A 26,204-nucleotide genomic window follows, 5' to 3' on the forward strand; every position below is an offset into this window, starting at 1 on the left:
GCCATTTATGGTTTAATGAGAGTTGAGTGTAGAATTAAAAACACAAATAAATTAATCAATGATAGATGTATAGATTAAAAACAACCGAAAATGTTTCATAAAATATAATGGAGTTTATACACAAGGAAGTCTCAGAGGGCCAAAGTGAACTATTAGACTGTTGGGAAAATGGCAAAGTTGGAGATGCCACACTGGTTTCTGTTGCGGGCCATGCGTACATATCCATTTTCACCCCAGGCTGGTCCCCAGCTGAATAAACAAAAATGACAAGTTATAATGAAAATATGCAGTGATGGACCAAGTTTTAGTTATTTAGGCTTCATGCTATAACACACATTTTACAGTAGATTATTATTGGTGAATATGCATCATATTTTGTCACAAATTGTACTTGTTTCATTTCACACATTTATTCTTTAGTCAGAGATATAAACTATGTGAAAAATGACAGGAGAAATAGACATCTTAAATATATTGACTACCTGTTCTTAACGAGCCAGTAGTCTTGTCCATTTTCAGTGCCATAGCCCACAACCAGAACAGCATGATTGGTCAGCTTTGGGTTGCATTGTGGATCACTGTATATACCTGGAAAGCCAAACAGACAAAATAACAAACATATTTCACAAGATGTAAAGGAGTAGATAAAGAATCTGTTTGCAAATATGCAAACAAACATTTGCACACAAATATAAAGCAGACCAGGGCTAAATATTTCCTTTTCACAGATAATTGTGGCAGTGGGCTATAGTACACTGCTGAGGAAATACTTTTTAAATACAGTAGATACTGACTATATCGTATCATAGACTATCATAGCAACATACTGACTATATCGTATCTAGACTATCATAGCAACATTTAACATTAGTTTTACATACCTCCTCTATAGTGATGGAGGGATGGTAGCATAGCATTGATCCCTACGGACACTGGGCCAATATTGGCAACTGTGTGCTGCAGGGCCTTCTCACTCCTTGATGGAAGAATCCGGAAATCTATACAGTACCCCGCCCTGCCTCTGACAGAGTAGCGACATTTTCCCTCCTTAAGACACAGAAAGGGTATTAAAGTAAGCCATAAGACAGTGATAGTTGGAAAGGCATGCCTCATCTTTGTGTAACCTCTGTAAATGTTTAAACCTCATATAACTAGGCTGGGTGAACTCAGCTGATTTCTATTCCACCCATATAACCTCATGAGACATCAAAGTCTTTCTAACTCATTAAGTCCTTCAGTAATGACAGTCAGACATATCCTACTTGGATATCACCATAAAGCCTCTTCAGTATGATGCTGGCCTGCCAGTCTGCAATCGTCATTACTCATACAACATGATATAACAGATGCCATCATTAACTAAACAAAAGAGATTTGAGTTCAGTGACACTCAGACCTTCTCATTGTGTCCCTGTGCTTGGCCTGTTTTCTAGCAGTTAACACTCTGTACACCTCACCAGTGACCAGACAATGATCTAATCATCACCTGACTAATCTTGACCTCTAAAACAACTGCATGATAAATATACAGTTTGCAGGGATGGATATTTATAGACCCTTTCAACAATAAAAACAAAAACAATGCTTGAATGTTCTATTTGGTTCCCTATCTAGTTCCTCTGCATTAAGATAACATATGGAATGTTAAAACGGAAGCCTTGTGGGGCCAACTATGATGCTGATAATGGAACTCTCTTGAAAGGGTCTATAGAAGCTACGCAGAGGGTTCACTCTAGTCTCCACTCTATAGACAAGGCAAAGTAGTTTAGCTGCTAGCCCATTTCATACATAATACAACTCAATGTGCTTAATAATGATAAATAAAACATGTGGGACAAAAGTATATATAATAGATATATTAAAAAGGAAAATATAAAAAGAAAATAATAACTCTATAATCATGTCCCTGTTCTCTCGAGCTCACCCTCCTCTCATAGGGGTAATAATTTGCAGAGTCGATGCCCTTGTTGTGGATGACGTATATGAAGGACTTGCTCAGGTAGCCCCCCCTGCAGCCGTGGTTGCCAAAGGCGATGCTGCAGTCTACAAGGTTCTGTTGGCTAAGTGGAGTTAGTGTGCCTGTCCGACGCTTCATCTGGGCCTCCAGAGCACCTGCTGAACTGAACGCCCAGCATGAACCACAGGGGCCCTGTGGAAGACACCAAACAGCCATGCATCAAGTCATCCACTTTGTTATGTATATCGAATGACAATCTAATCATTAAAGAACAAATGGAACGGAGGTGGTATGCAGACAACACTGTGTACTTGGTAATCTCATCAGCCAGTATATACACAGGACAACATGCATCTGAGGTGCTTCACAACGGTGTGGTCCAATGGCAAAATTAAGATTATGAAATATAATATAAACATTTACATTAGTTTTCATTATAGAAATCTAAGATCAAACTTGTATGTGGAATTAATAATTAATTCAGCTCTATTTTTTTTTATTTGAAGACGTTTATTCTATTCTGTTTTCAACAGTAGATTTACATAAAGAGACAGTCAAGTTAATTTATTGTTATAAAAACAGATGATTATAACTTAATTGGCGTCATTCAGAACAGAACTTTTGAACTAACAGCAGCCAGACTTGGTGTAGGCTATTAGTTATGACTTACAGCAAGGTATTATCAAGTCCTAATGAACAGCAAGTCTCAGGACAGTCTGGTGCCACACTTCTGATTATCCACATCCCTCAGACCCACAGAGATTACACTGACCTTATATAGCCAACTCTAAAGCACATTTACATTTATTAATTTAACAGACGCTTTAATCCAAGACTATTTACAAAAAATAGGATTAACTTTCAAGATAGAAAGCAGAGGAGTTCTTAGGTAGCAATTAATACTATATTAATCAATCACAAGCATACAAGAAATGGTTATCCACTATGGTAGATGGTAATCCGCTATGTCTTAAGCACAAGTACAAAGTACAAAGGGCACATTTGAAAAAAAAAAAAAAAAATCAACAACCTACCACAGTGTCTGAAACTGAAAGTGTCTGAAACTCATGATAAGAATAAAGTAGTAAAGTGTAGGAAGTCAATTAAATAGTGTTCAGTTAACTCTTTAAGAGTTCATTTGAACTCTGCTCTGAGTTCATATGGTCCCATTCGGTTGAGTGTTAAAATTACTCTGACAATGGTTGAGTTAGTATACAGTAGAGCTTGATACTCTTCTCAGATCAAAAGGAAGTCATACAACACTTACTGTATTCAAATGAACTCCTACATATTTTTGTAATTTAACACTTCATATTATACACTTGTGATTTTATTGTGTAGAAAGCCAACTGGTGTTAGACATTAGCCTGGGTGAACCCAGACAAACCTGTTTGCAATAATTAGCAAATTTGAATTTGCTCTACCGGTCCATCGGAAAGAATCCCATTGACGCCTGTTTCAGCATTGACACTTCTGAACCTCCCATAAATTGGTGCATTAAACTCTTACCAAATCATTTCAGGAGTGCAGGAAACACATATTTCTTGTTAAAGCTGCAGTTGGCAAGTCTGACAGATTGAGGGGCCAAAATTTTGAATGTTTACAACTCTCATGCCCCTCCCCCACTACCACCGAGCGCCCTCTCATCGAGTTTGTGCTTGTCAGTCCGCACCAGACTGCACCAGACTGTGATTGACAGATCAGATGGTCAGATCTCAGGAGGAGGTAGAAGTGTGTTTTTTCCCTAAAACCGGCTGATTTATGTTGTTCTGTCGGAGCATAGTTTCGGTTTTAGTAAATATGATCAAAAAAAATCTTGCCAACTGCAGCTTTAATGACTCAATTCCAAAGAAAATGCACATTGCTGGGTTTTTGGTGAGTCGGAAAAGGATGTCAATGGGATCCCTTCCAGATCGATCTGCAGAGCAAATTCAACAATTTGGCTGGTTTCACCCAACTGGATTCATTAAACATCAGAGGGAACCTGAACTTGAAATGTTGCTGTTGTGTGAAGAAACATATTTGCCTTGTGGTGCTGTGGTAGCAGATGTATGCCTAAGTCATGTGCTAATATCATACCTGATTCTGCACCTCGCTGACCAGACCCTTCTCAACCCAGTTCACTTTCTCTGGAAGAGGCTCCTCCATTACTGGAGTGAAAGTTACGTTGTGATGGGCGGAGGGATCCTCTGACTTCAAACAGCTCAGCATTTCATTGACTTCATCTGTAGTCTGGGCAGATTGAGATGCCAAAGAGAACATAAAGACCTACTTTATTTTTTGGGAGGAATTTATTTGAATTAATTTTATTTATTTACATTTTTCTACTTAGAGAATATGATTATACATCCTTAACAGTATACGTTTAGAAAATAAGTTAATAGATACTTCCACTTCCCGGTTCTTTTTTTTTTTTTTTTCAGTAGATTTTACAGAATGGTTTGCGAAATTAGTTAACAATGAATTAGTTAATTAACAATGAAGCCGCCTCTGCTTGGTTAGAGAAGGAGCCACAAGTGAGAATGTGAAAGGAAGTCAGCTACATTCTCAAATAGTGTCAACATGCTACCACTAGGTATACTATGTAAAGCATGCTACCACCAGAAATACTATTTATAAATTCATGGCAGTACTACAGTTTTTAAGCACTTGAAGCACATTTGAAGGTCAATCTGTAACCTACCATATCAGCAAAGTGGTTCAGTCCTAACATGAAGGAATACAGGCCTTGGGAGGCTTCCAGGTTGTGTCTCATCACTTGTTGAACTGTTTTCTCCCAAATTAACTTCCTATAGACTTCCTCATTCTGAAATGTAAGTACATGCAAACTCAGAGACAGAAGACAGTAAGACATACTGTAAAACCCAACTGGTAAAGATGAGCTTAATATCACACGTATACGCACGAGAGAGGTATATACTTGGGTCAGTAGTACCTGGTTGGGGTAGACTTTGCTGTGCTCAGCCTTCCAGATCTCCCATGTGCCATTCAGGCTGAAGGGCCCGGAGAAATGACAGACAGCCTCCAAGGCAAAGACGGAGAGGCTCAAGAGGTGGTGGAGCATCCTTAGAGTTCAGCAGGGGACCAGCTGCCCTCTCTCCTGGACCTCTAGAGCTTGACCAGAGTGAGTATCAGTGGAGATACTTTTAGTACATGTATAGGCCTACAACGACAGAGGAAAGTATTTTTACAGGGAGAGAGAGAGCTAGAGACAAAATGTAGGTATAGGACATCAGGGGCATAGCACAAGATCTTGGGCTCCTGCATAGGCAGTCCTGATGGGCCCCTATGTTCCTCAACCCAGGTAAAATAAAATATTCCAGACTTTTCAAGGTGGTTTTACCCCCTGTCTGACGCCCCTGTAGGACATGTCCAATCCATACTTCCCCCCTCTCTGAGGACATTTTCCAAATATGTTACAATCTGTATTTGTTCAATAAATGAGGCTTCTGTATCTCCTTTTAACTAATTCATTCAGCACACTTAAGCAATTAAAAGTAATTGGTAGACATTTGTAGACAGCTGAGGTCTGACTCAAATGAGGTTTCTCCTGAGGCAAGTGAAGGAGACAGGCCCATAGATAACATCTGTTTGGGCTTGAGTCTTTCCTTAAAACCACTTCTCCTTTCGCTGCTAAAACAAATGTGGTAATTTCATAGCCAACTGCCAAACTGACATTTTTAGATGTTGCTCTTGTTCCCTTTGTGTTTTCACTCAATGGTCCTTTTACATATCAAGGACGTTCATTCAGCTTCAGACAGTCAGGTATGTATAAAGAAACTATTACAGTGAAAACATTTCTCAGTTTACTTTCAGTGTAGCCTACCTGCCATGACCTGCAAACCTGCATAAAAGGCTTTTACCAGGAGTCCAGGACATGTTTCTGAAGTTAAAACAAGCTAAAATGTTAAAAGTGGCTTCACTGCAAAAAATTCTCTTAACTCTGTGGTATATCAAAGCCTCAAAACATAGATAAAGATATTACTATTCATGTGGAAAAGTGACAGGAAACACGAGAAAGAGAGAGGGAGAGAAAAAAAAACTCGGAATATGTCACACACACACACACACACACACACACAAGATAGCACACAACACAGAAATAACTGATGATCCGGATATCACTGATAATAGGGATGAAATGCAAGCTTACCAGATTGCGCTGCTTCACGTCTGATTACCTCACAAACTCTCGATGAAATACTCAGTGTTTGTCTGAACCTTGAACAGGGAAGTAGCATTTCCTGAGTTCAGTCTCCACTTTTAAAACATTCATGGTTTTGCTTTCACACTCACACAATACCTATTTATCTTTTGCTCTAGCAAAGATTTGTGACACTCACAGAGAGAACCACATTTACACTCACAAATGAGTATACGTACATTGCCTCTTTCTCTCTCTCTCTCTCTCACACACACGACCCCCCTTGTCATGTGAAAACAATTTTAATTCATCAGCTGTCATTCCTTTGCCCCAAAGCGGCACCAACCATCCTTTGGTTCTCCGCTCCTGGAGCAAACAGACTTCATATTTCCATTTGCTTATCAAACACTGAAGTATCATCTTCTCCAAGCAGCACTGCACATGTATATGCCACACCACCATGATATGGAGTCATGTTGATAGGTGTTGATAGCATGTCAGATTAAAGCTGTAAGTTGTTCAAAAGTGAGTGAGTTCTATGTTTAGTGGAACAGCTGGGCATGTAGCTGAGGCCCAGGCCAATCAGGTTATTTTTCAATTGAATAAGTGCATGCGCACTACACACACACGTGTTTATCTGGGGAATTTAATGAAGCCGAACAATTTCTGTACATTTCAAACATCTCTGTATCATGGCCTCAAAATAGGATTCATCTGGTGAGGTGATCCTCCCCAAGTGTATTGTTTTTTTATTGTTCTAACCTCCCTTCACTGCGTTTAATTAAAACTGGGACCAGGGAGAGACCAAGCACAGCAGTAGCATTGGCATCTTTTATTATCAGCATCTCTTACCATAAAAGGTAGTTTGAGACCTACCTGAGGTCATTTCCTTGTCCCACTCCCCATTGCTCTCTCCCACTCATTTCCTGTCCTCTCTTCACTGTCCTGTCTAATAAAAAGGCCTAACACATGTAGACACACATGCATGCACACACATGCATGCACACACACACACATTATTCTAAGCTTTGTCATGTACCTTGCCACCACAGTTGTAATGGTTAAGGTCTTCATTTTCCTTAATTGTAGTCGGGATTCTTTTGGAATATACAGTATTGAACTATTGAATGTGTCAATTTTTTTTCCCAGTAAGTATACTTCCAGTGAGGCTATTTGCATACACACATTATTCTACTCATGGACTTTAATGTTTGGATTGTTTTATATGGGTGGATAACCTGAGTTAATAATGTCTGGTGAAAATGTCATGCAAATGCTTTCTGCCATTTCCAACGGCGGAGACACGGCCTGTTGCCATACAAGTGGACAAAATAATGATCGTAAGGAAATCTAGGCAGGTGGTGCTGCTGAGCAAGAAAGAAAACTTCCTGCAGTGAGCACAGAGACTACTTAATCTGGGATTCAGTAAACCAATCAACCAACCGTGTGTAGAGGTTTATAACTGAAACTCAAGGTCACACGGCAGGAAGTTACATCACATTACAGTATGGCTTAAAGTCATGGTTTCAAAGCACGTGTAGTCCTTTGTATGTTTTTTTTCTCCCATGTTGGCACCAGAGGGTTATCCCAGGATCCTTTGCAGATATTGCATGACTGGTGGACGGGAAAGGGCTGAGTCAGATGCGGATGCAGCGGGCCACCTGTTCAGTGGGAGAGCCAGCGACATACACGGCCATCTGCTTACATATGCAGCCTTTGCCATCGTTAACGCTAACGTTTCCCCTTCAGTGTGCTGTAGCAGGTTTCAGTTCAGCTCATTATGTCCAGCACCTGGGAATGACTCTCTCACTCTTCACCAATGGCTTGCCATTTCAAGGACAAAGGGCGGCTTAAATCAGGGCACTTTTTATTTTTTTCCTCACTTTTTCAACTTTCACTGCTTTGCCAGTTACCAATGGACCCTTTCAAGAGAGTTCCATTGTCAGCATCATAGTGGGCCCCACAAGATTTCCTTTTTAACATTCCATATGTTATGTTAATGCAGAGGAAGTAGATTGGGGCCCAAATAGAACGTTCAAGCATTGTTTTTGTTTTTATTGTTGAAAGGGTCCATAGCTTTGTCAGTGTTACCAAGCTAAAGAATGCCCCATGTGTTTATGCATCTTTCACATAAGGTGGAGTTCTGATAGTTTTTAATAATAATGATATGATATTAGTTTTTATTATATATTTATTATTTATTAAACCCAACTGTTGTATTTTCCACTTTATGGCCTCATAATAAGGGTGTCTGAGACATCTGGTGAAAAAGAAAGTGTGTTTACGTTTGCCTGTCCTTCACCTCATTACGTAAAACACACTCAACCAGCAGCTAGGCCATCTTGTAGACAAATAATCCTCCAGAGTCAACAGCACTGTTGGCTAAAGACCAATAGACAGAAGTACATATAGGCTATGTAGAAGGAAAATAATTTTGTAAAAAAAAATAATACACATATTTTGGGGTACTTTGTAGAATGATTGGTGTCAACAGTAGTTTCTGTTATTGAACACAGAACTACCCTAACAGTAGACCTATATTTACTAAATCCAGTATAAATTGTATGTGGGCAAATACTGAAGTTGCCTTGTATCTAACTAATGAGCTTTTCCTTGCAGTCACTATGTGTTTATGTTTGTTGCTATTGTAATGATTTGCTGTTGTTATTCTGTTACAACTATATTACTGTTGTTAATATTATGTCACTCTATTTCGTTTATTGGTATTTTCATAGGCTATGAATTTTTATTTTTGATGATAATGTTTTTGTTAATATTGTACATCGCTTAGAACAAGAACACAACCACTTTTCTCAATGTTGCCAAGGTGTGTTAGCTGCATAAGCAAACCCATGCTGTCTTCATAAGTAAAAGGGATATACCATTTAAATACATAGCAGACACTAGGCCTACATTCAAATTGGAGATGGACAGACAGTTCCAGGTTTTAAACTTTAAATAGGGTTATTTTCTTTGTGTTGAAGACGGTTAAACAACTATGCTGAATGCCTTGATAAGCTGACAGCAAGATTTGTTTCCTTCTAATTTACTTCCCTCTGTTTCCTCCAAAGTTTGACTGACATGCTCACAAACCAATTACTGGAGGATGAAAGGACGCTTGTGTGGGTGATTGGCAAAGGCCATCTTTAGGTCAATCTGTGGCTTTTGCTCTGTGATATGATTTCATAGAGGATGACTTCCACCTCGCAAAAGCCCGTGTTTGAATTCAGCTCTTAGGCTCCATCTGGTGTTTTCACCAAATCCCCTGATTTGGCTGGCCCGTCCTTTCTTGCCGTCATCCCTTTAGATAAAGCTAGGGGAAAGTAATGCACTATCCTGGCCGGATTCCACGGCGTGTTTAAAATAAATATATAAATAAATTCGATCACAAATCCTCCAACGCAGGACTTGTTTTCAGAATATTATTGTCGCTTTAACTCAAGTAACAGAAACTATTACGACTGGAAACAACTAGCCTATATAGCCTATCATTGTAACTGCTGAGATTTTGTGAAACTACAAACAACATGTTTTGCTTGTCTCTCGGTGGCGTGCGTGCTGAATATGAGCGTGATGGTCAGGTTTGAGACGGACGACCCAAATAATCCGTGAGACAGATGCGACATACTGGCGGAAACAACGCTGTGGAGAATGTTGTTCATTGAGAATATGACAGTAGGCTAACACCTGTGGACTTCTGACAGGGCTGGATACGGAAACGGAGTCCGCGGTGGTCCTCTGCATTCACAGGTGTGTTCACCTGCCGCCGTGGCGCTTAGCAAGATGCACCGCGAACGGAATACACCGCCTGGATGTCCATAGACGAGTTCGAAACTTCATCACAGTCCAGTCAGAATATCGGTGAGTTCTTCATGTTGGCTAACAGTTGGGTGTTAGTTGTAGCCTAGCCTAAAGAATTTCTGGCGGCAGTAAAATTCGCTAATCAAACACCTGATGTAGGCTACTTTGTAATGTTTTCCTAATCCATCCTGTAGGCCTAGTTCCTCTGCGAATTTAATTACTCCCTTTTTCTGGAAGAACGCTATTAAACTAATTGGTTTGACAAGCTGATTCGATAATTTGACAAATAGGACTGACTCATTAATAATGTAGGTTGCTTGATGCCAAAATAATTTTCTGAAATATTCTTCATAATTACTATGTCGAATTAGCAGATGATTCATGATTTTTTTTTATATGCCAGCATTTTGCTGTGCATCACCGTTTCTCTCCTGTCTGTCTGTGGTGAGATGATGTATTTTTTAATTAGGCAAACACAGCAAGGAAGACGGATAACAGTAACAGAAAAGATAGACACAGTAACAAAAACAGAAAAGATAATATTATTATTATTATTATTATTATTATTATTATTATTATTTTATTACAGGGCATTCATAATCAGCAGTTCTTTGGTCACATTTTACAGTGTAAACTTGAGTATGCCATCAGGGTAGGATACTCATTAACCTTGCCCCAATGTTGGATTAATAAAAATAAAAAAACACTTGCTGAAAACGTGCTGCTAGGGGAGGTGTAGGGGAGGGGATTATTGGGTATTGGGGAACAGAAAGCTACCTCCCCTCTTTGGACTGGTTAAGGCTGCTGTGCTTGTAAGGACAGAGGGCTTCCCCATCTTGTCCATCTGCATCAGGTTCTCTCTCTGTGAGAGCTGGGTGTGCGGTGCAGCTGCTAAGCCAGCTGTGGGTGAGGATCGGCCGTGTGATTAATCCCCCTTCGCGCTGGATCCAAATTTGGCTTACCTTTGGCCAGCATACAATAGGCCGTAGCTTTAGTAGTGCAGTGTGAATCAACAACATATGCCATGAGGTTTTCTCTCCCTCAATCACTGGTGACCTCTCTGCAGTGAATTAATACAAGGGTTCATCTAAGGGATTAGCATTAGAGTAATCAAATTGTTTTACCTTTGACTCCATGGAATTGGTGGGTTGTTGCTGTGTGAATATCAGCAGTCAGAGTGACATATTGCATAAGATGTCCAAAGCCAGTCCCAAATGTCTTTGAGGGAGGATTGAGTTAACACAACAATATAATGATTGTACAGAATTGAATAGAACAGAGCAGTAATAATAATAATAATAGCATACCAGTGTGTGAGTGAGATATAATTAATATATAATATTTAATACTTTCTTATGCTGGGCCTGTTCCTAAAATGTAGTTATTTATGCTTTAAATACAGACATTTGCTGGATCATTTTGCTTGTGGTTTTGTGTTGTTTTGTTTTGTCTTCTTTGTAGTGAACAAGTAACTTCAAACCATCTCTGTATGCTACAACAGCAAGAAACATTTTGACACTGAAGTGAGAGAAGGACAACATGTCAGTTCACCAGACTGCATTGGGATAAATTAATAGTTCATGTTCTAATGGGCACCACACACACACACACACACACACACACACACACACACACACACACACACAGCCCTTGCCGGCAAATTAATCGACACATGGCACATGGCACACGGTACATGTTCCCTGTCTGCCTTCCCCTGTCGGCACGACAACACTGACCGATGGGCCTCCCCCCTCTGGGTCGGCCATGCTGAGCTCAGCACATCGCGGCACGTCTGACGTGAGGTGTGCATCCTCCGCAGAGCACTCCTGCAGGGGGTCCAGATGGCTTTTTATTCAGACCCAGCCTCTTTTTTCCTCTCTTTTGTGACTGTGCTGTTTTGAGTTGCTATTAACGCAACTGCCTGATAATTATCAAGCGAAGTCAAGTCAAGTTTGTTGTAGCGCATTTCATACACTGGGGGTCATTCAATGTGCTTTACAGAAACAAAAGCAAAGAGATAATTACATAAAACAGTCTCTGATGACAATGAATCTCAAAGTTATTCACAGAAAACATATTCAATGTTCTGAGTACTAGAATGGGTAGAATGAGGTAAATGCAGATGCAAGATGCATTTCAATGACTAGGAGGCCTGGCGTTAAAGCCTTTTCCTAGTTCAAGTAGGCCTATGAAGAAATCTGCATTGCCAGGAGAGGCAGCTGGTCTACTGGTCTGTGAAGTGCTCAGTTGACCTTTTGATGTCTTTGCAAAATCTTTGTTGTTGCCTGGGTAATTGCAGAAAGGGAACTCAGACAGTGTATAGAGGAGAGGGCAATAACTATAGGCATGACATTCACAGTGAACAGAGTGAAGTAGACAAAAAAGCAAAAACAACGCCAAAAGAGAGGAGAAAAAATGAAGAGAACTCATAGCGAATAACTCATAAGAACTCAGCAAATGTCACCAGAAGGTGTTATGATTGAAATATCTGCTAATAGGGTAATGTCACTGTAAGTATGTGTTTGTTTTAGCTTTAGTCTGTCTTCTCTGGCAGGTGAGTTTGACAAGTGAACTCTCTAAACACAACATGCCTCATCAGAGTAAAGCTCTTTGCATGAGTAAAGCAACCTTTGCATTTCCTCCAGACTCCCGATACACATTGCCAAGTTTTCACTGGCTAGTATCGGTCTATCTCTTCTCACATTTTTTGTCTGATAAATACACACATATAGGCCTACACACCAGTTTGTAGTTGAAATAGAAAAGCCTTTGGACATTGGTTGGCTCAGTAGCATGTCTGTCCATCTGCCTTACGGTGACTCCGACGCACTCGGTGAGGTCAGCGTCCTTGAAAAGCCCAGGCTGGCTAAATACACGGTTGGCAAAACGACCTATTAGGCTCCTGCTATCACAACATTTCTGTGGAAAAATGATAAGCCTGCGCACCAGGTGTAGAGAAACTGCTTCAATGAACAACAGAGGAAATAAGCATTTCAGAGTGTATTGTCCTCAGGGTCTGAAAGACATTGGGTGGGATCACATGCTCCCAGTATAAGATCATAGAAAAGTGGGATCACATGCCTTCAGTGGAGACGTATGGCAGTGCAGCAGTATGTATGTTATCAAAAGTAAGTACCATGTTACATTCTCAGGCTGGACATTTGACAGGGCAAACAGGAAATGTGTATATTTCACAGCGGAACAACGGTTTTACAGTTGGATTTGTGTTTTACAGGGCTTTGTGTTTTACAGTTGGATTTGTGTTTTACAGGGCTTTGTGTTTTACAGTTGGATTTGAGTTTTAAAGGGCTTTGGCACATTTTGCCCTACTGTGGTATTGTTTTTGAACATGTTTGACAGACTGTAATAGAATCCTCAGGGCTGTGTAAAGCCAAATAAACTCTTCAGAGAAATTTTCGGTTTATTTTACATTATTTTTGATAAATACTATAATACGATCATATTTTGCCAAATCATATTAGTTTTTTTATTATTTGGTTCAGATCATATAGACCTTATAGACCCCAATTCTCAGTTTATGATTTGTGTTTCAGCTGATGAAATCCTGTTGCTGCAATGCCAAGGTCATGAGTCAATCTCAAGGACAGGTGGCAGCAATATGAAAGCTTTCTTTTAGAATATTATTAAAGCTGGCTGACTTTGCATCATGATAGCTGCTGTATCAGGGGAATAGATGTTCTGAGAAAAGAATCTCATTCTCAACAGAAATAGTCATTGTAATCTCACTGTATTAACAGGAAACTTTAAGACACATTGGTATCTTGCTGCTGGTAGTTTTAGGTATATATCCGCACACACACACACACACACACACACACACACACACACACACACACACGCGCGCGTGAGAGGGAAGAAAGAGTGTTCTGAGTCTATATTGTGTGACTTCTCAGTGTAGTGTGTTTTCAGGGAAGTACTGTAAATACAAAACAGCTCTACAAAACAATTCTGTTTTTATTTTAATGGTATGCCAGTTAAGTGTTCACACTGCTGATGATGTGTCAGTTTTTTTTTTTAATGGTATACCAGTTAGGTGTTCATATGATGATGTGTCAGTTGTTTTTATTTTAATGGTATGCCAGTTAGGTGTTCACAGTGCTGATGATGTGTCAGTTGTTTTTATTTTAATGGTATACCAGTTAGGTGTTCATATGATGATGTGTCAGTTGTTTTATTTTAATTATGCCAGTTAGGTGTTCACAGTGCTGATGATGTGTCAGTTTTTTTTAATGGTATACCAGTTAGGTGTTCATATGATGATGATGTGTCAGTTGTTTTTATTTTAATGGTATGCCAGTTAGGTGTTCACAGTGCTGATGATGTGTCAGTTGTTTTTATTTACCAGTTAGGTGTTCACAGCGCTGATGATGTGTCAGTTGTTTTTATTTACCAGTTAGGTGTTCACAGCGCTGATGATGTGTCAGTTGTGCTGATGGACATTTTGTGTTTTGCCCGTCAGCACTCGCTCATTGATGATGCTCAATCACTGTAAGAGTAAAGTGATGAAGCCTCAACTCAGCCAATGCATGTTATTATCACAACCAGTCAATTTTTGTTATTTTCATTTCAAATTATGCCTCTCTGAGACTCTTTGCACAGCTGGGGATAAGGCACTTCATCAAAACAGTCTGCTTCTCTGAGTGTTGTGTTATGCTGCTTACCAGAGCTTCATTGGCACACTCCGGTTCCTGCAGGTTTTTAGTGACTCCACCGCGTATCTGTCCCTAGCCCGCTGTGCCAGTGCTGATGTGTGACTGCAGCACAGCGGTTGACGGCGGCCAGCCTCATGTTAGTCAGACGGAGCTAAATTTGGCCAGATCGACACCAGAGCTGAGAGCTCAGGGTGTCTTCCCGATACAACAACAGGACTGGTTGGGGGTTGGGTTGGTTTATATTCATAATTAGGTTTACTTGTTTTGAGTTTTTGAGAAATTATTTGGTTACACTTTACTTGACAGTATCGACATAAGAGTGACATGACACAGTCGTGAACGTGTCATAAACAAGTCATAAATGTTTATGAGATAACGCTTCTGTTATTAAGTGACATTCGTTTTTTGTCATAACAAGGTAGGGTTACGATAGGGTTAGGTTTAGGGTTAGAGGTTAGGGTTAGGATTAGGGTTAGGGTTCATATGTCATGACAGTGTCATGTCACTCTTATGTCGATACTGTCAAGTAAAGTGTTACCAATTATTTTATATAATTAACATATATTATTACTGAGCATAGTATATTGAGCACTGATGAAAGGAATGTAGATATGAAAGAATAGTTTTTTGTAATGGGATTTCTATTTTAGCATGATAAAATAACAACGTGTAGTCTGCATGCCTGCAATGCTTTGCACTGTAACCTGCAAAAATGAGACCACATTAAAGACATCCAGTGACAATAATCAAATTGAAATGCGAAGACCCTGAAGTCTGAACTGCTCAATAGCAGAAAGTCTGTAGTGGTCAACAACAAATCCTCCCACAGGGGCGTTTCATCTAAACCTCTTTTTACTGACAAGATAAGAAATGTCAATCAAGGGTCACCATGGTACTCAGTCGGGTGGTTGGATAAGACCAGAGCTACTGCAGCCAGAGGACACAGGATTGGGCAGGTCTGGAGGGAGGGAGGGGGGTGGGGCAAGATTGGACAGGGATCCAGACTTTTCAGCAGCCATACGGAGACCGGATATCATCCAGTTGTTTACCTATTACATAATATTTATTTTTTCCATTCAGAAGACTTAGAAATAAAATGAATTGAAATAATGTGTTTTTAACAACAGCAGAAATGATAACACTCTTGTCCCTCCCTCCCTTTATTTTATAACATTTATTTATCTTTTCATGTGTTTATAACATAAGATGTACATCATTATTAATTAACATTTAGGGACCTCCTCTTTATGTTTGGAAAATGCTTACTTTGGGGCAGCCGTGGCCTACTGGTTAGCGCTTCGGACTTGTAACCGGAGGGTTGCCGGTTTGAATCCCAACCGGCAGGGACGGCTGAAGTGCCCTTGAGCAAGGCACCTAACTCCTCACTGCTCCTCGAGTGCCACTGTTGTTGCAGGCAGCTCACTGCGCCGGGATTAGTGTGCTTCACCTCACTGTGTGTTCACTGTGTGCTGAGTGTGTTTCACTAATTCATGGATTGGGATAAATGCAGAGACCACATTTCCGGTAACATTTTACGGTAAGGGTACATGAATTATCATGAATTCATGCATGAATTCATTCATGATTTATGCATTAATTCATTCCTTTATATCTATGAATCATCAGGAATTTACATGAGTTCATAGTCTCTCATTAATGACCTCATGCATGAACAACACATCAACTAAAACATTCGGTACGATGGGTACATCATTATGATTTATGATTTCTTAAGCATGATCATCATGATTACATGTATGTCAGGTTAATTACTCATGAGTCAGTTTGTGGCCCCTTAACTAAAGTGTGAACAATGCCATGTGTTTAGAGAACTGCACAAATTGTGTTCAAATCAGAATTTGAGTAGTGATGACTACATTTTTGGCAGAAAAAGAAATCATCATGATCATTCTTAATAAATCATAAATCATAATGATGTGCTCACCATAGCCTACTTAATGCTTTAGTTGATGCGTTGTTCATGTATGAGGTCATGAATGACAGACTATGAACGCATGTAAATTCCTGATGAAGGAATGAATTAGGCCTAATACGTAAATCATGAATTAATTCATGCATGAATTCATGATAATTCATGTACCCTTACCGTAAAGTGTTACCAAATTTCCCTCACGGGATCAAAAGAGCATACTTCTACTTACTTATACTTATCATTTAGTTCCAACTAACTCTGTCTCTGTGGTTGATAAGCAATTTTTGTGTTTCTGGATCAATTTACCAATTTTACGCTTCATAACCCATGCTAATGGTTTACTTCAGTGTGCAGATATCAGTAGGGCCTAAAATATCAGAACATGGTTTAACCATTAAATACGGACAAAAACAGGAGTATTTGATGAATAGAACAAAATAATAAATGAAATATCGTAAACGTGCTAATTACCAACCATTTCGTCCTATCCTATATCATTGAAATGTATAGTCTGGAATCGAACCATTTACCTCGCTTAATCCAAGGGGCGGGCAGAGAATTGTCTTTCAAACTGCCTAGGCATGCAATAGGCCAGCGCCACGACCATATCCATTATCCGGGTCGGCAAAACGGCAAATACATCCTTCTTCGAAAGGAATTAGTTAAGTGCATTGTGTTGCTCAACTTTCAAAGAAAAGCACAAGTCCAACTCCTCCAAAGTTGTAGCCAACGCCGATTCAAACAACTGCTCTTCGTTAGCCATAGCCACCTTCCTTGTTGTTCACCGTCACAGGACTGTCGTTATCCTGTTAAGCCCGCCTTAAGACTCTCTAACAAAATAGAGCGCTGTGATTGGATGAAGTCCACGGCGTCAGCCAATAGAAATCCCTATGGTTTCATACTAGACGTACAGGCTGAGCAAATTAATTTGCCGCCGCTAGGGTGCATCTAGATTTCTAGGCTAGTTTTTTAATACTTCAAAATAACATTTGCTAAATAAACCTTACATTTTTCAGTAGCCATAGGTGTGTAGATTTGAACAAAATCTAGTTTGGTTCTTACCGGGGCTTTTACTGCCTGAAATATCCGATTTTGTTTACCACATTCGGAGTTTAGTGCTGGGCTGGTGGATATAGGCTACTTATTCCCAACCTTTCTCACTGCACATCAACAGTTAGCCCGAGAATTCTCGTCGTCGCAATTCAAAATTTTATTAAGCTCCAAACGGATTTTTTGGTTTGTTTTGTTTTATGTATTATGTCTTCTGATTTTGTATGTCTGTGCACTAACATACTGTATTGTATTGTTCTGTTGTTGTTTACATTATTTGCAGGTTAGTCACAGGTCAGAAAGGACTGGCGCGTTGTGAAACACTGTTGGTTATGAGAAGCTGCAGCCACTCGGCCAATTGGTAAGTTCTTTCAACCTCTACAGAATCTGTTGATTTTTAAGTTGTGTTAGGTATGGTTTGCTTTTGTGTTTCACCTCTGGTATAGATTGACCTTTCTGATAAATTGCTAAAAATTCAGTATCACATGAATTAATGTTGGTCAGGTTAACCTTTAGGTAAAGTCTGGAAATGTTTATGTAACACGTTGAAAAAAACAAAAAAACAAATCTAGACATAGAAATGTTCAGGATAAAGACATCACTATTGTTTTTTCTAAGCCCACCTTTTGTTTGTGACATTTCACCATTTAGCAATTGTGCTAAGTAGCAAGCCAGACTGTTGACACTCAGGACGTGGGATAATGGTGTGCTCTTTGTCTCCGGAGTTTCTCATGCTATGCGGGATTATTCGCCTTTAATGCTTTGTCCATGGAGTCTCTAAGCTCAGATGAAACCCCAGTTCCTTCAGAAATGTCAGCCCATCCATTCCAAACTAGTGTTATGAAGTGCTTTTAGGCCTACTTAAAGGAGACAGTAGTGGTTAGGAGCCTAGCAAGGTTTAAATAAACTGAAAATTGAAATTTGACACTTTCAAGACCCTGAGATAAGACCTAAACACTGTGACTATGTTTCAAATAGTGAGAGTGCTTTCAAAGCCTATTTGAAATACCAAGAGACTAATATTTCAGATGGGTCTTAAAGTGCTTTCAGTTTAAAGTATTAAGAATTATTGGGTGCTAATTTGAATGATGGGCGAAGAGCAAAGTCAGTCAACAAGCTAAGTGTGTCGTGCATGAACTAAAGCTATCGCATGGCATCATGGGGGCATTGTGCTGACCTTTATGTAGACTTCAGACTTTAGGTAGACTTTAGACTTTGCACTTTATGGTAAAGCATGTCAAGTTGTGGCTTTCTATTTGTGATACACTGATATTATGTGTACTCTGATACACTGATATTACTGTTCTCTGACCAAGGCTTTGAACCGATTCATGGGACGAAAACGAAAACCAGAAACAATTTATAGATTGCTAGGAACAAAAACAAAAGCATAAACTTTACTTTTTTCAATGTTCTGGAACAGAAACATGTATTTGAAATAATGGTAACCGGTTAATAATGTTATTTTGTTGTTTTTTATTATAACGCTTAAAATATTTTCTGCTTCATAACTGGTGTACAGTTTGCATGTCTAAATGGTGGACTTGCTGGCTGCAGGCAGTGAACTGTGAACTGTCTCTACTCTACGGAACTAGCTTGAGTTGCTGCAGCCAACAGTTAGAGCTTCCAGGCAGCTACAGTGCTACACTCTGGGGGCAGAGCTAGGTAAAGCTAGGTAAAACAGATTGTTTTCGTAATTTTTTCATACTGACAGTAGGCCTTCTCGGTGACCTTGAGAAATGGTGAAAAATCACCGTCTTTCTCCTTTAACCTTAAAGTGAAATGTGTCTCCTTATTTTCAACCAGAGGAGGTAAATATTGTGCTGTGTACCTTGGTCTTAGATATCAACTTAATTAATGTTTGAGTCTATCATGTAAACTAGAACTATCTTGAAAACTGCTAGCTAGCTCCATGCTCTATTAAGCTATTGTAGGCTGTTTAGTAGCCCTAAACATTTTTGTTGTTGTTTGACAATAATCAACCTTGCATAAACAACCAATGTCTTCATTTCTGTATACAGAAAAAGGCTGAATGCATAAAATGGATGAGTTTAGTTTACAAGGACAGATTGGATACTCCAATGTGACATCAGCAAAGAATATTGAATAAAATATCTAGGTCTATTAGCAGGCTAGACATTTGTATGCTATCCGAAAATTGTCATGTCACATAGCCCTAAATGGAACGTTATTAACCATTTTTTTTATTTTATTTGGTTCTAACCGGTTCGGGAACATTAATTTTAAGGTGGAACACAAAACCAGAAATGTTAAAATACTGATTCTGCTTGTAACAAACCAAATGAAAACATATTCTGGTTTGAAGCCCTGACTCTGATACACTGATATTACTCTGCTCTGCCCCCTACAGGCAGGTCCCCAGATGTGTGTGGAGGTTGCTTTCTGGTGGGCGGTGTGCTGGAGAGGCCTCATCCTGTGGGCAGTGGGGCTAGTGTCAGTAGCCGACTCCCTGTGGCCCTGCCCCCTGCGCTGCGATTGCTACTCCGAGGTGCTGATGGTCAACTGCTCGTGGCGCCACCTAGCGTCCGTGCCCGAGGGAATCTCCGGAGACTCGCAGCGGCTCGACCTCTCGCATAACCGCCTCAAGGCCCTCGGCCGCCGGCAGTTCTCGGGGCTCGGGCAGCTGCGGGAGCTGGACCTGAGCGACAACATCCTGACCATGATCGAGGTGGAGGCGTTCCTGGGGCTCCAGAACCTGCTCACGCTGCGGATGTTCCGCAACCGGCTAAAGATCATCACCGTGGGGGTCTTCTCCGGGCTGCCCAGCCTGCGGCTGCTGGACATCAGCGAGAACGAGATCCTCGTCTTCCTGGACTACACCTTCCGCGAGCTGGCGCACCTACAGCAGATGGAGGCCAGCGAGAACGACCTGGTCTTCATCTCCCAGCGCGCCTTCGTTGGGCTGGCCAATCTCCAGGAGCTCAACATCGACCGCTGCAACCTGACCGCCATCCCTACGGACGCACTCTCGCAGCTGAGTGGCCTGGTCAGGCTGCGGCTCAAACGCCTGGGCATCACTGCCTTGCCCAACAACTCCTTCCGTCGCCTGGGGCGCCTGAGGGAACTCGAGGTGTCCCACTGCCCCTGGTTGGAGTCCTTGGCAGGGAATAGCCTTTTTGGCCTGAACCTGACCTCTCTAACATTGAGTCACTGTAATCTAAGTACGTTTCCCTATGCCGCCCTCCATCACCTGGTCTACCTTCGCTATCTAGACCTTTCATACAACCCCATTACCTCCATTCAAGGTAAACTACTGGGTGACCTGTTGAGGCTGCAGGAGCTGCACCTGGTTGGGGGCAGTCTGCTTCAGGTCGAGCTGCTGGCTTTCCATGGCCTCGCTTATCTCCGCCTCCTAAACATCTCCTCCAATCAGCTTGTGACGCTCGAGGAGGGGGTCTTCCATTCGGTGGGCAACCTCGAGGTCCTAAGGCTGGACGAGAACCCGTTGGCGTGCGACTGCCGTCTGCTGTGGGTGATGCGTCGCCGGCTGCGCTTGGACTTCGACGCCAACCCGCCGACCTGCAACGCACCCATCCAGGTGCAAGGAAGGTCCTTCCAGGACTTCACGGAGTCCGAGATGCCTGGACTCTTCACGTGCCGGCCGCCTCGGATCTTGAGCCGTAAGCCGCAGGAGGTGAGAGTGGAGGAGGGACACACCGTGCCGTTACTCTGCAAGGCAGATGGAGACCCCATCCCCTCCATTTCCTGGCTCAGCCCCAAACACACCAAGCTCTCTCCGACGGGTCGGATACGCATTCTCCCCGATGGTTCTCTGGAGGTGCGATATGCCCAGGTGCATGACAGCGGCACTTATCTGTGCGTGGTGTCGAACGCGGCCGGAAACGACACGTTTCCCGTGAGCTTGCGTGTCCGTGGCTTCCCGTCCTCCGGTCGCAACCGCTCCGCCTCGTACTTCCTGGATGGATGGAGCCTGGTGACGGCACCGACCGCTGTCAATGGCTCGTCGCAGCAGACCAAACCATACCCGTTCGACGCCAAGACGCTGGTGATCGCCGTGACCATGGGCTTCCTGTCGTTTCTCAGCTCCGTGGCCATCTGCTTCGTGTTCATGCTCTTCTGGAGTCAGAGCAAGGGCCAGATCAAGCACACCGCCACCATCGACTTTGTGCCGCGCTCCTCAGGGGGTGGCGGTGGTGGCGGTGGAGGTGCAGAACCCAGCAAGTTCACTATGAAGCTCATCTGAGGGGGATGATTCTGATGCTGATTCTGCACTGGGCATGTCTGACAAGGCGGAAAAAAGAGGACGAGAACGAGAACGTCCCAGTTGGTTCTTTTGGAGAGGAAGATGAATATGATCAGACATCGATCAGAAACATAAAAAGCTCGGGTGGTAGTGTCGCCACCTGGCAATCGGTTGGCCTGGGTTTGATACCCAAACCCACCATTGCGAATCCATGTTGCTTTGGGTAAAAGCGTCTGCTAAATACCTAAACACCAGTCACCTTTACCTTTCAAAAGAGATAGTGTGTGTGTGTGGCAATGCACTGGCCAGTGGTTTCCATAAAGCATCCATGGACCACAGGAGACCATAACATTCATTCATTGCACTGGTTATGAGCTTAAGAGTCCATACTGCATGTCCATGAGTTAAGCTGGAGGGCTCTACATATGTCTGCCTCGCTCTCCAAATGAGTTAAAGGCTCAGCTCTGAGTGAGAAAAAAAACCTCTGTTGTTCGGAAAACCCCTGATATGTCTCTGATCATGGGGAGGATAATAAATGCCTTGGTGATCACGTGACCCAAGCAGTCTGAGATCCCATTGGAGGAAACTGTGCCACAGTCGGAGCTCTCAATGGGGTTTAGTGTCTATTTGTTTTGCCCAGTGCGTTTTTTATTATGGCAGACATGCACTTCCACAGCCACTGGATGATGAGATTAAAGATTGGATTTAGATCCTAGGACTTTTATGTATGGAACCGCTCATCTCAAAACAGGACTGGAAGTGTCATTCACGTTTTTTTGAATGAAGTCACATGTACATGGTTTGTTGTGACAAAAATAGTCTCAACAGGGAAAAAAAAAACATTTCCCTTTTCAAATCACGTGGAGGGAATTGAGAAGCACCAGATTCTTGAGCTTGTTGACAGACAGCTGCAGCAATACAAAATAAACTCTGTGTTCATTTAGATTGTATTGTCCACTGATTGTCCAATGATATACGCGTATACCTTACATCTTCCAGTATAACATTTTCATTTGGATCAAAATGGTTCTCTTTCTCTAAACACAGAACATTTAATTTTGTTCAGCTATTGATGTGTAATCAGTAATCACACTGGGTAATTCTGCAACATAATTACTCTATTCGGCAAGTTCATGTTTTTTTCATAAACTGGAGCTGAACTTAAATATATATGTAATGCATGCTTTTGCTCATGTTACCTTTCACTTCTACAGGCTTAAACACCAACATCACACAACCATTAGTCAAGACTTCATCATTAGCCTTGGCATGCCTATATATCACTAAACATATCCACACATTTGAAAGATCCAACAAAATATACAACGGATTATTGTAAAGCTCCAGAGGTTTCACAGTCTGCTCTCTGTGGACTATGACAAATTACCTGAGGCTAAATCAACCTTGCTACTCTGTGAGGGGATGTTCTCTTAAATCTGCCCTTTTGGCCCTGGCGGTGTCGATCTCATTCTGCTAAACAAATCCTGTAACCTCCACTGTCCTTTATCCTTTGACTGGACTGACATTCTGATAGTGCTGGAAAGATTTAATCAAAGGTTTTCAAAAACCATCATCTTAGCATTCTGGGAAATTTGTGTGTGTGTGTGTGTGTCTGTGTGTGTGTGATAGCAAGAGAGAGAGAGAGAGAGAGAGAAAGAGAGAGGCTGATTCTCACCAGCTGCCTGCCTGAAGTCCTGAGAGTGTTCTGTTTGTCAGACCATATGAAATTGCAGACTTGAATTGATGATATGTGATATTATCCCACAAAACAATAGAGTTTTATATAAGAGTCGTATCTCACTAGTACCAACCACAATAAACCTTAAATATAAGTAAGCAGTGTATTGGATATCAGCTTCTCTGACAGTGAAATACATGGAAAAAAATGAGTCATTAATAGGATGCAAGAAAGGGGCGCAAACAAATACTTCATGTCATCATGTCCTTCGTTATTGGGAAGATGCAGGGACAAAAGAATGGTTAATGTACAATTATCATTATAGCCTACATTTTTCTTTAAGAGCAGCTGACAGTCAACAATCAGATGACTAACATCAATATATAAAATACACAGGTGAACTGCCAACTGTTTGATTTGCAATGGCATTCAACAAAAACATCTTGTTTTATTTTCTGACAAGAACTTTTAAACATTTTGATTGCAAACGGCAGTCAATGCATTATGTAACTGCATGTTAGCAATGTTACTGAATGAGTGAAGAATGCATCATTACACGGTTCCTGCTTGCTGGATACAGAACTATTCCCTTATATGTTTCATAACATCTGCCACCTCAAACAGTTGTTTTTTTTCTAATGGGAAACAATAATAATTTGATTTACTGTTTTAAATTATTCAAAAAGAGTAATAAATGCGTTTTAGCTGTTGAATTATTAATGTTCTGTATGAATCCTAATTTATTGTTGACTTTTTTTATTACTTCTTTTTTTAAAACATGATAATAAATAAAGACATGAAGTTCATTTAATACTGTGAGTAGTGCCAGTTCATCTTTGTGATCATGCTGAAGGTTAAAGGTAGAATATAATCAGGTGGTGTTCTTCAAAAACTACCTTAAAATTTAACCCAATTGTTTTATAGCAAAAAACCCTCCAATGTGATAAAGAACATTAAAAAAATATGCATAAACAGTGTATTTCTATACCTTAAGAGTCCTTTATCACTGTTGGTTTAATGGATCTATTGGACCTATTGCCTCTTTGCATTGCAGAGTGACTGAACTACCAGCATCCGCAAATGCACCAACGATGTCCCAGATTACAGCCGTTTCTGGAGGAGATCTGGATTCGGATCTGGCTCTGGTGCGGAGCCAGATTAGGCCGGTGTCCGGACGGGGGTCCTGTTGCTATGGCGAGATGAACATTCTGTGTGATTGCTTTGGCTGCACATCATTGCCAACCCACAGCTTTTAACCAAATCCTCTTTTGATAATGGAGCCGTGGTGAAGATAAATAAATAAATAAATAAACAAACAAACACACCCTTCTCCTTTAAGAGGGGGGCTTAACTATTAAACCACATACATACATATCAAATAGACAGATTATCACTCTTGACTGCAGGGCTGTACATATATGTACATATATGCTACAAAACAACCAGTCTGTGCTATGGATTATTTACCATCTTGGCACCAATGACACCTTATTAAAAATGTTTTTGTAGAGTGTAGCCTACAGCATGAGGTATTTGAAACTGCATACCGCTCAGTGCTACAGATTTTATGGATTGTGCTATGCTTGTGCTCAGTGCTATAAGCAAAAAAAGTTAACATACAGTACCTGAGACTGGACTTTGGCCGCATGTGTCCATTCATTCACATGGAGATTGTAACAAAAGCCATTACTGTAACTGATAATGGTGTTTATGATAGTGATAGTGGCTGTCTGACTATTTGACCTTAATGACCTCCAGTGCATTAGTTACTCAGTAATGTACTGTATAGAGCATAACTGGTGGTGTTGGAATGCCGTTCTATTTGCACAAACTACAGTACATCAAGAGAGCTTAGGTTGTTTACAGTTAAGGATTATTATACAAATGGAGAGACAGTGTGCACATTTGACACAAACAAAAGCTGTTTCTACCTGGGAGATTCTTTAGGCCTTCTGAGCTTAATCTTGCTGATGACTTTAAAGAAGGGATCAGTCAGTGGTTTATGTGTGTGTGTGTGTTGGTGTGTGTGTGTGCGTGCAGGGGCGGAGTGGGTCTTTAATTTCAAGCTCCAGCGGCCCCCTCCCAATTTGGCCTGATTCCTACATTAGAAGGGAAATCCAGGGCTACTTCAAACATATCACGTTCGGTCATCTAAAATCGTAGTAGTCTGTACCCATCTCATAAGCATCTCATAACCTGCATGTCAGGTCATAGTTGGTTGTTACCAAGTTATTACCAGGGTTGTGTGTGTGTGTGTGTTTGTGTTTGCGTGCATGCGTGCGTACATACGTGCGTGTGTGTGTATATGTATTGTGAGTGCTTGTCTTCACTAGCTCTTTTTTTGGTGTGTAACTTCTTGTGTGAGTGGCAACTTTCACCTTTGCCTCTGAAGTCGGAAGAGGTCCATGTGAGGCTTGAAAGCATAGTTGTCTCTGACCCTGATCCAAACAGGGTTGTATTGAGGTGCAGGGTTGAGTGAATCAATGGCATATGTCTGGTTTTCACAACAACAACAACTAGGCCTCTAGCCTTGCTGAAGGCCTTTGAAATGGATGACCCACTCCAAACATAGGCGTGTTATGCACAGAGGCAGACTGGCCATCTTATATACCGGGCATTGTCCCGGTTGGCCAATGTACCTTGGGGCCGATATACTTGAATTAAAAAAAATGTAATTGTTATTATTATTATTTTTTTAAAACAACAACCTAAAAGCAAGGATAGTCAGCCTCCCATTGGTTAA

General features: G+C 41.1%; 2 protein-coding genes across 5 annotated transcripts; one reads left to right on the plus strand and one right to left on the minus strand.

The window, feature by feature from the left end:
* Positions 1-7: 7 nt before the first annotated feature.
* ctss1 (cathepsin S, ortholog 1) lies at positions 8-6,171 on the minus strand. Of its 2 annotated transcripts, none has more exons than XM_048229104.1 (8): positions 6,111-6,171; positions 4,893-5,120; positions 4,641-4,763; positions 4,037-4,189; positions 1,925-2,149; positions 882-1,047; positions 483-588; positions 8-249 (listed from the first exon to the last, which is right to left on the minus strand). In XM_048229104.1, exons 2-8 carry the CDS (start codon positions 5,019-5,021, stop codon positions 153-155), a joined length of 999 nt encoding a protein of 332 aa, XP_048085061.1. In that variant the 5' UTR covers positions 5,022-5,120; positions 6,111-6,171; the 3' UTR covers positions 8-152. The 2 variants fall into 2 exon arrangements, with proteins under 2 accessions (XP_048085061.1, XP_048085060.1); XM_048229103.1 differs by having other exon boundaries at positions 1,892-2,149.
* Positions 6,172-9,358: 3,187 nt separating this feature from the next.
* Positions 9,359-24,205, plus strand: lingo4a (leucine rich repeat and Ig domain containing 4a). Of its 3 annotated transcripts, none has more exons than XM_048229077.1 (3): positions 9,359-9,962; positions 17,842-17,919; positions 19,930-24,205. In XM_048229077.1, exon 3 carries the CDS (start codon positions 19,942-19,944, stop codon positions 21,781-21,783), a length of 1,842 nt encoding a protein of 613 aa, XP_048085034.1. In that variant the 5' UTR covers positions 9,359-9,962; positions 17,842-17,919; positions 19,930-19,941; the 3' UTR covers positions 21,784-24,205. The 3 variants fall into 3 exon arrangements, with proteins under 3 accessions (XP_048085034.1, XP_048085036.1, XP_048085035.1); XM_048229079.1 differs by having other exon boundaries at positions 17,847-17,919; XM_048229078.1 differs by lacking the exon at positions 9,359-9,962 and adding an exon at positions 12,189-13,030.
* Positions 24,206-26,204: the final 1,999 nt, after the last annotated feature.

Source organism: Alosa alosa, chromosome 20 (assembly GCF_017589495.1).
Source record: "Alosa alosa isolate M-15738 ecotype Scorff River chromosome 20, AALO_Geno_1.1, whole genome shotgun sequence".
Taxonomy (NCBI): Eukaryota; Metazoa; Chordata; class Actinopteri; order Clupeiformes; family Clupeidae; genus Alosa; species Alosa alosa.

Excerpts from the sequence above, each read along its gene's own strand:
- lingo4a (XM_048229077.1), top strand. The coding sequence starts at position 19,942 with ATGTGTGTGGAGGTTGCTTTCTGGTGGGCGGTGTGCTGGAGAGGCCTC.
- ctss1 (XM_048229103.1), bottom strand. The coding sequence starts at position 5,021 with ATGCTCCACCACCTCTTGAGCCTCTCCGTCTTTGCCTTGGAGGCTGTC. Across the intron at positions 4,764-4,892 it reads GCAAAGTCTACCCCAACCAG|AATGAGGAAGTCTATAGGAA; the intron begins GTACTACTGACC and ends CTTACATTTCAG. Across the intron at positions 4,190-4,640 it reads TGAACCACTTTGCTGATATG|ACTACAGATGAAGTCAATGA; the intron begins GTAGGTTACAGA and ends CAATCTGCCCAG.